Genomic DNA, 16,191 nt, shown 5'->3' with positions numbered 1-16,191 from the left:
CCAGTCGAATAAACTCTGATCTGTTCTGTTACTATTCAAGTTTATATTGGCTCTAAACCGATCGAAACTCGGCATAGTCTGTCTGAGCTGTATGTAATTATTTATAAAAATAGATCTACTTTTTTTAAAAGCGCACCTAGTACCATGATTAAATATATCCCATAATAACTCTCATACTCATTTAAAATCAAAGTGAATACGAAAATTCATAAATCTTGCATACATCTTCCAAATGTGAACATTGCGGTGTCATGTTTCAATGTTCTTTTCATATCATTGCAATCGGCTAAATACCGCTGGCTTAATTGTGCTACCTACAATGGTTGCGATATTTTGTTCCTGTTTGGGAATTATAAATATGATATGACTGTCGTGTCTGTGTGTAATTATGATTTAGACTGCGTTCCTCTTTACTGGGATTTACATTAATGCAAATATTAAGTTATTAGCCAAACGATGTTAAACCAGTAGTGTAATAAATGAATGAACACATTTAATTATCAGTTTTTAATTGACGTTTTAATCATAGATCGGTGTATAACATAGTTTAAACCTAAAACGTTTAACAGTCTTTGCACACACACCTTCTAATGCAATACCTGGAATATGGTGTTATATGGATTACATTCACTATTAAAGGTAAGAATTATAACTGTTCCTTATGATCACCTAAATATTTATACACAAAAAAACTACCATTTCATTTTTTATTTTTATTTTTTGAATTGAGTCTGAATAAAGTTAAATGGTTATCTTTCAGTATATTTTTCATTGCAATCTGGCGTAAATCATATTTATAGCTACTTAATCAAAATACAGACGTCGTTAATGATTATAATACATGCAGCAAAAGTCATTAAACGAAGTTTAACCAATTGAATATGTTTTTCCGTTACAGAAAACGCAGCCAAAACAGGATGATATTTCGAATATTCGCTCTTCTTTGCGTCGCTCAATCATGTTTAGCAGGTAGGTTATTCTCAATTATGACATGCAATGTAGTATTAACAAAACAAGTCATCAGACGGCTCGTTTAAATATCAATATTTGCATAACATATTAATTATAACTGCTTTTACATTAACCAGTACAAGCAGCTTGAAAGAGCCGCAGAAACGAGGCTAACTAAAAGATTTCAATTATGTGGTGATTATTTTGCTGTGCACGTGTTCACATATTAATTGATTTTGCATGTGTAATTACCACGTTTATCTCTTTAACTATGCTTAACGTTATATATATTTAAAATGATTTTTGAAATACATGTTTGTTCAAACCAACACAAATAATTGCCTATCTGACACAAGCGTAAATGAATTATTTCGGGAATAATTAAAACAAATGATATGAATTTATATTTTATTTTGGCCGAAAAAAAGGCTGCATAATTATGACACACATATGATACAGAACAATAGCAGCCAAATCACCCTTAAATCGGGGAAATATTAATTAAAACACAATACATTTAATTACAAATAAAAGATAAAATTACAATATAATACAGTGCATGAAGGGCGAGAGGGAGGGTAAAAATATTCGACGACCTTTCCCGCAACTTAAATTCTAACAATGAATGTGAGCGCCAAATTAAGGAAATCAAGCGAATAATTACCGAAAAGGAATTAAAGGTACTAGAGGTACAAGAGTTATCTCCCTTATAAGTAAGATTTTTGAAGCAAAAATTGCACATTTATTTTTAAAATGAATGACCTTACCTGGTCTTACATTATGTGCAATTCTGTTTAATATACATTATCAGCATTAAACCACATTTGATATGGGCACGAATTAGGCGTCAACAGTCACAAAAATAAATCAACGATAAATCAGAGGGGACTAAGTTACTGGCTGTTTGTCGTTTCATTCTTGATTCAAACTGAAAGTCACGAAGAAACCGTTCATTTCCACGCGCATTTTGTATGAATATGTTTATTTAGCAACGGGCCATTACGTCGTAATTAACTAACAGTATTGTTAATGACCGTATTTTCTGAGAACCTAAGAGCTTACATCGATGACATGAATGCAATGGTTGGTGCGCCGTCATTCTTCTTAATAACTTTCGGTGATTGTTTCTGTGAACTCATTAAGTCTTGATATTTTTTTAACCATTAGCACAAGTAACGCGTACTTAAAATTGCTATTTTGTGCCTATTAATGTCTTACCCCGTGTGATTTAGATGAACAGAACATAATGTATTTTCCAATACATGTATATCATTTCCTATTATAAAGCGGAGAAGCTTGGTATGAATTTTCTTTCATGTGCTTTACTCCGAAAACAATCGAACATTACAATAAACACATATTGTTCAGTTTGATACCATGTTGCAATACATTCTCGTCATTTATATATATATAATACAAAATAATAAATTATCATAATAACGAAGAAAAAAAGTTAAATAATATAACGATTTTAACAAACGAATATATTTAGTGACGGTGATAATCAACGAGATTGAGGTGGACTGCAGTGGACATTGTGCTTGCTGTGAAGGAGGAGAGGATGAATGTGAATATAGCAATGGACAAGCTGATTATTGTATTAAAGGCTGTGTGAACACAATATATGGACACAGATGCAAAAACTCATGTTCTGTCAACTGTTTTACTTGCGAAAGAAATTCAGGCAGGCCGTGTATCACTTGCAAGGACTCGTTTTACGATATAAATAGTGATTGTAGCAAGAGTTGTCCTCTTGGGTGTGATGGTCCTTGTAATAATGACGGAACATGTATTACATGTATATCCAACTTTGAAGGAGCTAGATGCGATGCATGCATACAAGGGAAATACGGTGAAGATTGTTCTATGAACTGCCATTATCAGAACTGCCATTGTACAGAATTGAATGGATGTGATTTATGTAAAACAGGATTTGATGGTGATTTTTGCATGAAATGTGTAGTTGGAAAATATGGAGAAAACTGCACCATTAGTTGTCCTAATGTATGCAAGGGTGGAAATTGTACGAGAGGCGGAGTATGCATTGAATGCAACACTGGATATTACGGCGAACAATGCAAGGATATGTGTTCTAAGGGTTGCAATAATGAAGATTGTAATAGAAATGGGACATGTGCATGTAATGATAATTTTACAGGTACAAAATGCAACGAATGTGTTGAAGATAAATATGGGGACAATTGCCAACATCAATGCAGTGTCGGTTGTTCTACATTGTCCTGTGGCAAAGAAGACGGATCATGCCTTCGTGGATGTAAAGATGGATTCTATGGCATGAATTGTTCTCAGAAATGTACCGATATTGAAAATGGGTGTTTGAAATGTAGCCAGCTTAATGGGACGTGTTTGATGTGTAACACAGGATTTTACTCGAATGAAAATGGAGATTGCACTACTTGCAATAGTAACTGTAATAGTGGACAGTGTAATCCAGAAACAGGCAGATGTATAAAAGGCTGTAGAGAAGGCTTCTGGGGAGACAAGTGTGACGTCAATTGTAGTTCTAATTGTGAAACATGTGAGCAAGGCTCAGGCTTCTGTGATTCATGTCGAGACCAAACAGTTCATGGACTTTATTGTAACGAATCATGCATCTCATCTTGCTACGAAAGAAAATGTGATCAAGGTAATGGTCATTGTTCGAATGGATGTAATGGGGATTTTTTCGGCAATATGTGTCAGTTTAATTGCCCTGTAAATTGTCAGCAACGTGGAGCCGACACGAGATGTACAGCTGATGGTATATGCAAATATAGCTGCGTCGATGGCTATGAAGGCGATGACTGCTCAAGTAAGAATATGATAAATGTCTTTCCAACTACTATTCGAATAAATAACCAAGTTAAATATACGTTAGCATTTTTTCACTGTTAATAATTCATACACATTTGATTTCATTTTCGGTTTATGTGGAGTTGTGGAGTTTTGTGCTGTTGTTCCATGTTTCTTGTTTGAGATTTTTTGGTGTTCTATGTCTTTGGCGTTTACCCTGTGACATTAAACGCATTTTATGTTTAAACTTTAGGCTACTAATCTTGTTTCTGTATTTTTTCGCATAAATATTATGTCCATAATTTATACCTATCATGATGATAAAAGTATGCCGTATGTTTTATATCAACCTGTCCATAAAATGATAACATACTGCATCAACAACACCATTTTAGCACGAGTGGTTGTTGATACATACATGTAAGCTGAACAATGTGTTATTCGTATGATGTAATCAGATGATCAAACGTATAATGTATTTGTTTAAAAGATGCTGTAAAATCACAAGGAGCAGCTATTGCTGGAGGAGTTAGTGGTGGTGTTGTAGTCATTATTGGCGTCCTCGTTGCGTTATTCTTCTTTCGACGAAGGTATAACGTATAAGTACTCCGTGTTTGTATTGAAAACTGTATTATATTATAGCGCAATTGTATTAGGTCATACTAAAGCAACAAAACAAGTAGTAAAATCGAAACATGTCATTTTATAAATATATGAAAATAAATCATTTTTCTCATCAAATATTACTCCAACTTATAGTTATTTTGTAAAATTAACGCCAAAATTGTGAGCAGTTTTCTTAAATTGTGGAAATACCCCAAAACCGAGTAGGTGCTTACCGATAGCGAACAACCTGAAAGATGATGGTATGATTTTCGTGCAGGCAGCTATAAAATATGCTAATGCTGTTTAAGAAAATTGAAATATGTAACCCAAAACGTTTGATTTATTTGATCCACGCGCCTTTCTGCTTCTAGCAAAAACAAGCCAAATGGTAATACAACGTTCCAGGCTTACACAACTGAAGAGAACAAAGAAGGTAAGTCTACCTTACCGATAAGTTATCCATTTTTGTTACTGGGTCTTTAAAAAGAATATTTAAGCCTGAACTTAAGACATGTCATATTCCCTTATCTTAAAAAAGATAACCGACGTTAATACAAAACAATTAATCTTCATTGTCTTGACGGTATTAGCGAACAAACGAACACACTATAATGAAGGACAGCTCAAGAGAGAATCTACAAATTCAAATCCAGCAGGTACTAGATCGCCAGCAAACAAACCCACTTCTCAAGAGCTACACACATCGGCGTATATGGTAACCGCATCTGAACACGAGATTGACTTAGAAATAGGTAAGTTGTGAGATACTTGGTCTGATCTTTAGCTTATTTTAGTGTATAATTTAGACCGTTGGCGCCGATTGTTAATGAATCAAAAAAACAATGAAGAATCGTACAATATTGTATACTCATTTAAATGACTTGAAGTGAACATTCAGAATTGTTACAAAGAATAGTTTGAAGCGTTAAAAGCTATTAATTCGGAAAGCGGGGAGCAATGGGTAATTGTTTTGTTTATATCTAAGTTCTGAAACAAGGACAAGACCTGAATTTTAAACTTACAATGTATATTGATTAACAATTGGGTGATAATACGTTTCTCGTTTGTTGTTTTTAAATAAGACAACTTTTGAAGCATAAAACGGATTTCCAAATGTTCATTATTTATGTTAGTACATATTTGATGAATGTTAAGTCTTGATTTTTTTTATAGTTATTGAATTCATTAAAATAATGTTACGTTAAACAGTTTGTTAGATCAGACAAGAACAATAAATAGGCTACATTTTAAGCTTAAGTGATCTTGCGACTCGATCAAATCTATTCTACGGAATCGTTGGGAGCCCAGGTGTAATGATTCTTTATGTCAGTAGTTCTGTATCACCGCTTCTGGGTAGACCAAGTGTATTTGGCACTTATGTTTACTCTAATAGTGGACATGCTAAGCGGTGATGGCTGAAAATCAAAAGCATACCCAATGGTTAAACATCATACTTTGTTTTGAATTAAGTATAAAAAAACTGGTTCGTTTTTGTCAATATCCTTCCACATCAAGGACAATTCAGAAAGCATGTTTCAGTCAAACAATTGTGTTGTTTTGGTGTTACTTGTCGATTCGATTCGAGTCATGAATTTTAGTTACATTGTACACCTCGTTTAGACGCTATGCAGAGTGCACTTTTTAATTTGATATAAGGTATAAGACAAATGTCAAATGGCTTTTCTTTCGCCTTATATGTATTCTTTAAATTAGCATTTTGATTGGTACAGTACTTCATATTTAGGTTGAAACTTACTTAAACTTTTAAAGCATATGCAAAGGTCATCGCCGTGTTGTTGAATATGAAGGAAACATATATGACAGCATGTAACTTGAAAGTTCCTTTTTATTGTATACATCTCAGTCTCACTACTTTCCATTTCTAGTAAATTTGAGAGCACACATTGTTGTGCAATACACATAAATGAGACATTGCAAAATTGGTTTATAAATGCCTGTACGGCAAACAAACATAATTATAGTGTTCAACAACCGAAAAGCAACCGAATCTCATCAACGAAGTCTACGATAGTCAGCTTGCACATCTTCGTCGCTAAGCCAAATAGCATCGTCATACAAAAAAACTAGAAATCTGTAACATAATGTCTGTTTAAGGAATGAATTGCGGGCTTGATGTCATTATTTGGGTATGAACGCAATTGGGCTGGTCAAAGAGTGTGAAGTCCGAACGCGGGAAAAGATCGACCATTTGAAATCACTGATAAACGTAAAACTGAAACACTTATGGCAACTAAACATTTAAAATTTAATAAATTAACGCTTTCTTAAATGTTGATTTATATTTTTCGGGACCTGCTGATACACTACAAACACTAACAAGATCAACATTTTTCATGTATATTGATATGCGACGAATTGCGGTCCGAACATATCCAAAGATGTTGCGTTCATCGGATGATAAACGCAATTGCCGGAAGGCAGTTCATTTAGGGAATGGAAATTGAGGTGTAAATATATGCTAAATGCCATTTTCCTTTTTTAAGTATTTAACTATGAAAGATACCAAGATCTCATCTAACAGCCGATGTATCCTTAGTTTTAACATAAGTTGCAAACATCTTGATGTGACATCTGCTCAATAGCTGTCTGTATCGGAAATGAATTTATGGTTATTTCAGATGCCAATCACGATGAAGAAAACACTACGGGTGTATATTGCAATAACTCGGTCGCTTTGCAAAACTCTAAAATTTCTGTTAACGTCCTTGTGCAATTTATTGATTCATTGACAGAAGATGATACAAGAGCTGTATTTGAGGTAAGTGTTTTGACACTATATGCATGCCACTAATATGCTTTAATAGCAGGCAGGAATAATCATAGATAAATATATCAAAGTATGACTGTCTATCACAGCATATCCATTTAATAAACTACCAAATGTTCCCAACAAACCGGAATAAAGAACTAAAATGGGGGTGGGGGTTAAAATCTAATAAACGAAGCATGTTCTAAATAATTTATTTTATCAAATCTTAATAGCATTCATAATTTCTATTTATCATGAATGAAATTGTTAATCTTGAAGCAAATTTGTTTACAGGTACTTTCAAACACACCAACAATAATTTCCCACTGTAAGAATGTAGGGGGTTTTCGGAAACATTTTGATACTTTGATTTACTTATATAATGCTCTAATTGTATTTACTAGAAATTTCCGCAAGGACTCATTAAGCCGTATGTTCACTCCCAAAGAAGTGAAAACATGCCAAGGAACAGATACAAGGGAATTTATCCATGTATGTACAATATGTATTTCCTCTGCATACAATCTTCATTTATAACGAAAACAAATCTATAACTTAAGGGTATGCAATTGTACGTTATGAATGTTCATTTTGTTTTTATTTGTTTGGAATGTGTTTTAACTAACTCATAGTAACATTGTGCTTTTCAACAGATGATGACAGCAGAGTTAAGTTTCAAGATGGACATTCCGACTACATCAATGCAAGCTATATTGATGTAAGGGCTTGCTTACGTACATACATACAACAAAATGGCACGTTTGTAAATGTATTAACATGTATCTAATGAGCCTACGTCTGTCGCTGGGGACGTTAATCCATTTCCGTCTGAACTGGAGTTTGTCAGATTAAACAATCACCATTATCATCGTTAGTAGAAGTTTTGGGAACAGTTGTGCATATCTCTGGTTGGAGTAAATCCCGAATCAAAGATGTATTTATAAATGCATTGTTTGTTTCTTTTTCTGCAGGGTTACAAAAGGAGGAAAGAGTACATCGCTACCTTAGGTAAAACTAGCACACTCTCATACTAAAAGATAACTAAAAAGTTTAATATACACGTGATTACCAAGGGTTATATCAGAGTAGGGTTTGTCTAAAAGTTTATGGTAAGAACATATGTCAACTTGTAGTTTATGAAATTTTCTGATAATACCGAATACTTACATTCTTATCAATTTAAGCAGCCGAAACGTTTTTGCTTCGTACGTTCTCGGTCTTAAAATACGGGCTCCAATTGTGTAGTTTACAGTGAAAACTGTTTAAGCATACAGTTTGATACGATGTCTTTTAGGGCCCATGTCGCAACAACTGGGAGATGAATTCGAACCTTTCTGGCGGATGGTGTGGCAACAGAAAGTCGAGAAGATTGTCATGGTCACGAACTTGATTGAAAATGCGGTATTATATTTGCTTTAATATAATTAGTATACTTTGTGTGAGTACATTATACTATTTCATGAACATGATATTGTTCAATGCAACGCGATGTAAATCAAATACGAAAACAATCATACAAATTAAAGACTTGCATTGAGTCACTTTGTAAAATAATAAACATTAATATACCCAGACCATTACACTTGTGAAATCCTTTAACTATGGCTGATTGTTTGAACTAGTTTTAAGCTATATGTGTTAATTGAATTTTAGTCGCCTAAATGCGAACAGTATTGGCCAAACGTTGGTACTAGCAAGATGTATGGAGAGTTCAAAATCACGTGTCATTCGGAGGACATGTATGCGGAGTTTACAAGAAGAGCTCTTACAGTTAAAAGGGTATTAATGTGCATTTTCATTGTTGTTTTTTGACATTCCTCTTATGATCTTAAATGATATGCAAATTGTTAAATTCAGCTGTTTTTCGTGATACATATAGAGGTCCATTGTTTGTTTCAGTGTAAGATCGTATTATACTTCACCTGGTGAACAAAAGCTATATTCACTGTTGATGTTCACGAGGTGAAATGTATTGCGAACTAATACTGAAAGTTATCTTTAATTACATGCCAAAAATTATAAAATGACAGTGTATTGTAGGTTTTTGAAGAAAAGCGCGCCAAATTATATGCGAATGCAACGTTATATCGGAAATGACGTCGTTTAAATTGTGTCACAGCCCTAAAATTTCAAAGCAGTCTCGAGAATACACTGATAAATCTCTATTTACCATCGAAAAGCATATTATAAACCGGAATCATGTTTGACATGAAACCACTTAAACAGTCAGTGTAACAAAGTTTACGGAAGTATATTACATATTTTCACAAATGCATTTGATTTCCTTGTAAAGGTGTTCGCCACTAATGCTCTTTTTACTCTAAAACGCAATAGGAACTGCTAAAGAAATTTTTAAATGTACAATTCAGTAATGTGAAATTGTATAATGCCGTTGCTGCATATTGCACGTACACAATGCGAACACTGGAAATTCAAAGACAATATTTAAGTCAATCATAGAAAATATTATTAATCATGTTTTCATGAATGTGTCGTAAACTAAACCGTCTTTAATCTTTCTCATTAAAAAATAAGAGTTCGTTACTATTAGACGTATAAGTGATATCTTGCTAAAAAACAACAAATATGTTTTCATTTAAAGTTCTCTGAAGAAAGAACCCTGTACCATCTGCATTTCACTTGTTGGCCGGACAAAGGCATTCCAGACGATGTCACAGCAATCATTGAGTTCAGACAAAGAGTACTAAATACTCCTATTTCATATAAAGGACCTACGGTAGTCCATTGCAGGTATAGTTTTGTGATGCTGTTGTGTCTACCAGTCTCAGTAAATTTGAAAATTGTCCGCATAAAAGCTATGTCTTCGATGCTTTTTTGCCATTTCAATTATTGTATTTTAACAGATGATTGCTTATTTGAAGGTCTTTACGGAAATTAATCTTTCAAACTTAGATTTGATCAAATATTTATCACACGCTATTATAATATATATAGATTTGTGACAAATAAGTTCGTGCTTTCAAAGTGGCGCGTAGCATTGATGCAAAATTTCTAATTTTAACTAAAACACCATATTTACAATAAATTTAGTGCATCCTGCATTCTATCAATAGAACCTTCATTACAGGATCTACTTGACACATTTTCTCCAATGAACAATGTTATTCATTTTAATCAGATCTTCAAAATGTATCGTTTACTGGCTAATTTAAGTGTCAGACCTTGTTTAAAGAAATAACCGTTTTAGTTTAGGATAAAGAGAGATATATCCATTTTATCTAATATAGTTCGTTGCAGTGCTGGTGTAGGACGAACGGGCACATACATTGCTCTGGACATCCTGACGAGGGAGGGTGAAGCTGAACAAGCGGTTGATATCCCTGGATGCGTGGTCAACATGCGGCAGAATAGGCCGAACATGATACAGACTTGTGTATAATACATTTGTTTCGCCGTAACTATGTTCAAGCACATATGCACATATAAATGATAGCTAGTATTCTTCTTGGCGTTTTAAAGCTGACAGAGATTATATTTCATATGGTGTGTTTAATTCATTTTCATTTTCTGTCCTGTCATTGTCATAGATTTTTATGAAATAAAATAGTGTCCTGCTGTGAATGTTTTCATGCATCAGCAATATAGAAAGGAAGTTTTAATCATTTAGTTGTTACGCCTTGTCATGGGTTATACTATCACATTCATGAATACATGTTTTAGTTTCTGTATTACCATATTTTTGTAGGAGCAGTATCAATATCTCCAAAAGGCCGTTGTGTATTCCCTGACTTTCAATTGTACACCGATCAAGGCCGAACACTTTCAGCAGTACATGAAGACAACAAAAAGAACTGACCTAAACAGGCAATTTCAGGTAAGTAGATATAAAATAGAAGCTTAACTTAATCCTTATAGGTCATCGTACAGGGACGGGCTAGAGGGGGCGTTACTTAGGGGTACAACCTTTTGACATGTGTACCGCTCTAAGAACCGACAATATATGTCGTAAACTATTTGGATGTGTGTTTGGTGTTACTTCCTCAAGACCAATTGTAACAATTTGTAGTCAAATATGGTGCATTTTGAGCATGTTATATTACTTATCTTCTGCCATATTGAAAAAAAAATGAAAATTTGGACGATTTGGTGCGCCCCACCCCCTCTAAAACCGCTAGTGTCGTATTTAATCAACGTTTGTAATTATATCATCCTACAATGGCTTTTTACATGTTAGACGATATAACATTTCACATTTTAACTACCGTTTATGAATCCAGATAGTATCATGTTTACCATGTCTTTAAATTTATGTTTGCTAAACAATGACGAGTTCAAATACTTTACAGCAACTTCAGCACACCGTTGAACAGCGATCGGAACAGGAAGCAAACGCAGTCGTAAGAAACAAACAGCACTTGGCTAAAAACCGGGCTAATGCAGATATACCGGGTGAATATTTCCTTCTTCCTTTTAGTTATCAATAGTATTTACCTAGATTATTTACATGATAGCAGCATAAATAACAAATATATGCATTGAAATCTGCGTCCGAATATCGTCACTATTATCTTTAAACGTAAATCTAGACAAACACTGTTGCACGTAATATAATAACACAAGACAAAGTACATTCAGTGGCCTACAATAAAGCTCATACATACTTTTGATTTAAGGTGATGAAAACCGACCAAGACTCCACTTAGGGTTGGCAACAGGATCTTCTGATTACATCAATGCTGTGTACATACATGTAGGTGAAGATTTGTTAATCCCCACGGAGTGGGGGAGGGGATTATAGGAATGCACTTCGTCCGTCTGTCGGTCTGTCCGTATGTCCATCTGTCTGTCTGTCTGTCCGTAACATTTCGCGTCCGGGGTATAACTTACTTTTGCATTGATGGATTACCATATTATTTGGTACAAATGTTGTCCTTATTGAAACGATATGCAGTGACCTTAACCCGGGTCCATACATCAAAGGTCAAGGTCACACGAGACATTTAAAGGTCAGAGTACACATGCTCATGTCCGCGCTATAACTTAATTATGCATTGATGGATTACCATATAACTTGGTACGAATGTTGTCCTCATAGAGATGATGTGCAGTGACCTTGACTCGGGTATCCAAGAATATTTAGGTTACCTATCAAACAACTTGTATTTCCTATATTCCTACTCTTGGTTGTGTACAATTTTAGTCAGATTGCCAGCAGGTTGCCAGAAAAACAAAATGTGACACTCGTGTGGCTTCGAATCAAATATATGTCAGAAAAAAGATGCGTTTAGCTTGGGGATCGAACCCGGAACACGCTCTACCAATATCTTAAAATCAAACGCTCTACATACAGAGCGAAAAACTCACGTAGTCTCGGACACATAAAAGTGAAGTGTTCACATATAATTGCAATTCAAATCAATTTCTTTGCTTGATATTTATATTTTTAAAATATTAGCTGATGAACAGTTTTCTGATGGTTTTAAGCAGCCATGACAATCATAGAAAATAACAAATATTGTTTACATTACAGTAAAAGAGATTCAAATAAGACCGACGAGATCCAGAATATTAATTATAATTATAACTCAATTTATGTCTTATTGTCTTATTTCAATGTAGTTATTGGGGTTTTCACTTTTTAAGTATTATGATATGCTTTTGTCTTAAATGCAAAGTAAGGAAAGTGATGTTTATGTTTTCCCTCCTTCAGAGTTTCAAAGAAAAACGCCGATTTCTGGTTGCACAGACCCCATTGCCAGAGACCGTTACTGACTTTCTGACATTGGTTGTCCAAGAAAACTGTTCCTGTATTGTCAGCTTGGAACCAGACATGGACAAACAACGGGTAAATGCTTCACACATTATGTGCTTGTGACTTAAAATTTTGAAACCAACCCAAGATGTTGACATTTGCCTTTAAAAGTAAATGATGGTATATGACTTTTTTTACAGAATGTTGGAATTTACTACCCAGCGGAAAATATGCAGGCGCTACAGAAGGGGTCATTTGAAGTCAGCTCCTCACGTGAAACGAGGAAACCACATTATGCAATGAGAAACCTTACGATACGACATAAGAGAGCGACAGGGGTAATATAAGTAACAAAGAAGTATTATTATCATCGTTATCTTTTCATCATTAAGTATTAATGTATATTAAATGTTGGAGAACATTTTTGCTTGCGACAAAAACACAAACATTAAATACTATTTAAAATATGTTGCGTAAGACAACAAACGAGCCGCTTTCCTTTGTTCAAAATTACAGTTTAGCGCATATTAAGAAACGCAATATATGCCTGAAATAACGAGGATTGAACAATAACTGTTTTCATAGAAACTTTAACTGTATTTCAGCGCCCTTCTGAGAAAACTCTGTCGCATATGCAGTTCACTGAGTGGGATGAAGTGAAGAATATCCCTCGTTCTATTGAACACTTCCTGACCTTTCTAAATGACGTGGAGGAAAAAGGAAACAAAGATGGACCGATACTTCTTCATTGTTTGTAAGGCTTTATTAGCTTTGTTTTACTTGTACACAAAACTTGAACTCTACGACGTATATATCAGCTTATCTTCTCAATCGGGCTAAAATGACATACAAGTGTATTATTTCAAATAAGCTCCATATTTATCAATCAAACATTTGTTTAACTAAATTGATTTTTTTATATGTAATAATTGTTGATAACAGTGATGGGGCAGGTAGAACGGGTCTGTTCTGTGTGGTGGCACTCCTGCTGCAGAAAATGGCAATAGAACACGAAGTTAGTGTTCTTAATGCTGTCAGGAAAGTCAAGGCCATGCGACGACTAGCCATTCCAAATTTGGTAACTGTCTTTCGTTATAAGATTTTATGTGAGACGCCCTCGCTTACACGCGTTGTTAAAATCGATATTCTTTATTTTCAATGTTGCGCCTTGCTCTTATTTTAAGCAATACACTCATTAAAATTTGTGTTTAAAATGTGTATAATTAAATATCATTTTAAACATTTACATATCATTTGCTGTATGCTTTAAATAAAGCCGTAAAACAACATGCATTTGTCTGTTTTCAGGACCAATTCATCTTCTGCCATGAGAGCGTCCTCGAATATTTGCGAGCCTTTGACAAGGATGTGTATTCTAACTTCGCTTGTTCGAACGTGTAGAGATCATGGCTTATAAATACATCGATAACAAAAACTGTTTATGAACGCTATTTTCATACAAGAAAATACGTATTTGCATTTGTTTTTTCGTCTTCTTACTTATATAGACTCGCTCATGTTTTTTATTTAAAGTGCATTTTTGTATGACGAAATGCTTTTCTAATGCTTATGCTTTTTCAGATTCTAAGATAAAGACAAGCTTTTACAACACTTTTACGCCACTTAGACTGTGATCATTTGTTATACATTCAGTGATGTATTTGACATTTTGTTGTAGATATATTATACTTTCATGTTCATATGCTTAAGCAATGTACAACTTTCTACGTTGTGTGTTTTGTTTGAGTAACAATCATAAGAACACTCAATACATAATTAAGGGAAATCAAACAGCTGACATATTTTTAAGAATGCCTGACTTCTAAAGAAAGCCTTTTTGAAAGATTACTAACAGAAGTGTCGAGAAAACTTTAAGGTTACAAGAGTGCCAGAGCTTTCCTTAGGGTATATGTGAACGTTTAAAGGAACCCTGAATGTTATTCAAGAGGTGTTTAACTATTTTGATCTTTATTTATTGTGTTGAGTATAATTTGCTTAAGGATCACCTAGTTTTCTTCTGACATTTTACCGAATGCCATATGGAAACTGACCATCATAATAAGCGTATTAAAACTGGTAGTTGACCGTTCGTGCGAGTAACGCAAACTTCTTGAAGATCCACATTTGACTGAAAATATAATTCATACTAACCTCGTGTATTCAGTGTTGGGAACTAAAACAAAAGAGGAGAAAGGTTTTATATACGCTAATGGTTTCATACACAACCATGAATTTAAATTTGTAAAACAGTATATTAACCAGATTCAATGTGAAGCTGTCGCATAGAAACAATGCAAATAACCCAGTAACAATACGTTTGTTTTGAAATGTGTTAAGATCATCTTTTTTCTACTGTGTAAAATTTATTTAAGATGACATCCGCATACTCCAAGATTGGCCTTATGAAGGATTGACAAATACCCTCCAGAGGCGCCTATAAAGTTGATAGCGTAGACGTTTCATGATGTTAACTCTAGACGAAGCTTTGTCTTTGATATAATTAGTTTAAACATATTTTATTGCATGACAATACATTTACACATTATATGATGATGATAACAACAACGAAACAGAAACAGTGCAATGTAACAAAGCTTGCGTTCATATAAAAAGGACATGCAAAGGGATTGGGCCACGAGTTTTTCCAACATCAGTTACGGTCCTTTCCCAAAATGGCATATGAAAATGATAACGTTGTCACATAAACTATGAAACCAAATGTAATATTTCATGCATTTATGTATTGTTCATATACATAGGAATTAGAATAATGTGTTAAATAACTACGATAAAAAAGATTTCTAATTGATAAATCGTGTAATGCAATAAATGATAATAGATAAAGTAGAAGTTTTGCTAAGTGTAAGAAATAAGATTGAAGAGAGAGAGAGAGCTAGAGATATCAAGAGAGAAAAAGTGAAAGATGGGAGAGGTGGAGTGCTCCTTGTGCTTACTGTGGAGTGTCTAAGAAGCGACTACTGTACTTTATATAGTGGTGCACTTCCGTAAATATTACAATATTATCATCATTAGAGGGGTTAGAAGATCCGAAAAGTAGTTTGTTAGTGCTCAGAGGATGAAATTGTCTAGTGTTAGGAAAACGTCTCTGCCTTTCGACTATAAATAGTGAGCAGTTAAAGAAGTAATGTTCGACATTTTCTTCGGTATTACAGTGACCACATAACGGAGAGTCTCTTAGGTGATTATTAAACAAGTCTGAATTGAGATCACTGCAGTTATTTCTTATGCGTGCATGATAAACCGACCAGCGGCGTTCTCCAAAGACAAATAAAGATGGAACATCAAGCCCTTTAAACCTTTGTTGTAAATTGCGCTTGAAAGACGAGTGTCTTGTGTC

At 34.2% G+C, this 16,191-nt stretch overlaps 1 protein-coding gene across 1 annotated transcript; it reads left to right on the top strand.

Moving 5' to 3' along the window:
* The first annotated feature begins 359 nt into the window (after positions 1-359).
* On the top strand, positions 360-15,652 carry LOC128204999 (receptor-type tyrosine-protein phosphatase alpha-like). The gene is made up of 22 exons (XM_052906395.1): positions 360-639; positions 899-969; positions 2,444-3,763; positions 4,235-4,334; positions 4,722-4,783; positions 4,941-5,102; positions 6,954-7,129; positions 7,525-7,612; positions 7,774-7,838; positions 8,092-8,128; positions 8,415-8,521; positions 8,774-8,899; positions 9,723-9,871; positions 10,379-10,514; positions 10,827-10,955; positions 11,428-11,530; positions 11,755-11,831; positions 12,792-12,926; positions 13,034-13,171; positions 13,439-13,587; positions 13,776-13,911; positions 14,142-15,652. Exons 2-22 carry the CDS (start codon positions 918-920, stop codon positions 14,232-14,234), a joined length of 3,540 nt encoding a protein of 1,179 aa, XP_052762355.1. The 5' UTR covers positions 360-639; positions 899-917; the 3' UTR covers positions 14,235-15,652.
* The last annotated feature ends 539 nt before the right edge of the window (positions 15,653-16,191 follow it).

Source organism: Mya arenaria, chromosome 10 (assembly GCF_026914265.1).
Source record: "Mya arenaria isolate MELC-2E11 chromosome 10, ASM2691426v1".
Taxonomy (NCBI): domain Eukaryota; kingdom Metazoa; phylum Mollusca; class Bivalvia; order Myida; family Myidae; genus Mya; species Mya arenaria.
Note: the sequence above shows the minus strand (reverse complement) of the source record. Positions and strands in the feature narration are given on the sequence as shown.

Excerpts from the sequence above, each read along its gene's own strand:
- LOC128204999 (XM_052906395.1), top strand. The coding sequence starts at position 918 with ATGATATTTCGAATATTCGCTCTTCTTTGCGTCGCTCAATCATGTTTA. Across the intron at positions 970-2,443 it reads CGCTCAATCATGTTTAGCAG|TGACGGTGATAATCAACGAG; the intron begins GTAGGTTATTCT and ends GAATATATTTAG. Across the intron at positions 7,839-8,091 it reads TCAATGCAAGCTATATTGAT|GGTTACAAAAGGAGGAAAGA; the intron begins GTAAGGGCTTGC and ends CTTTTTCTGCAG.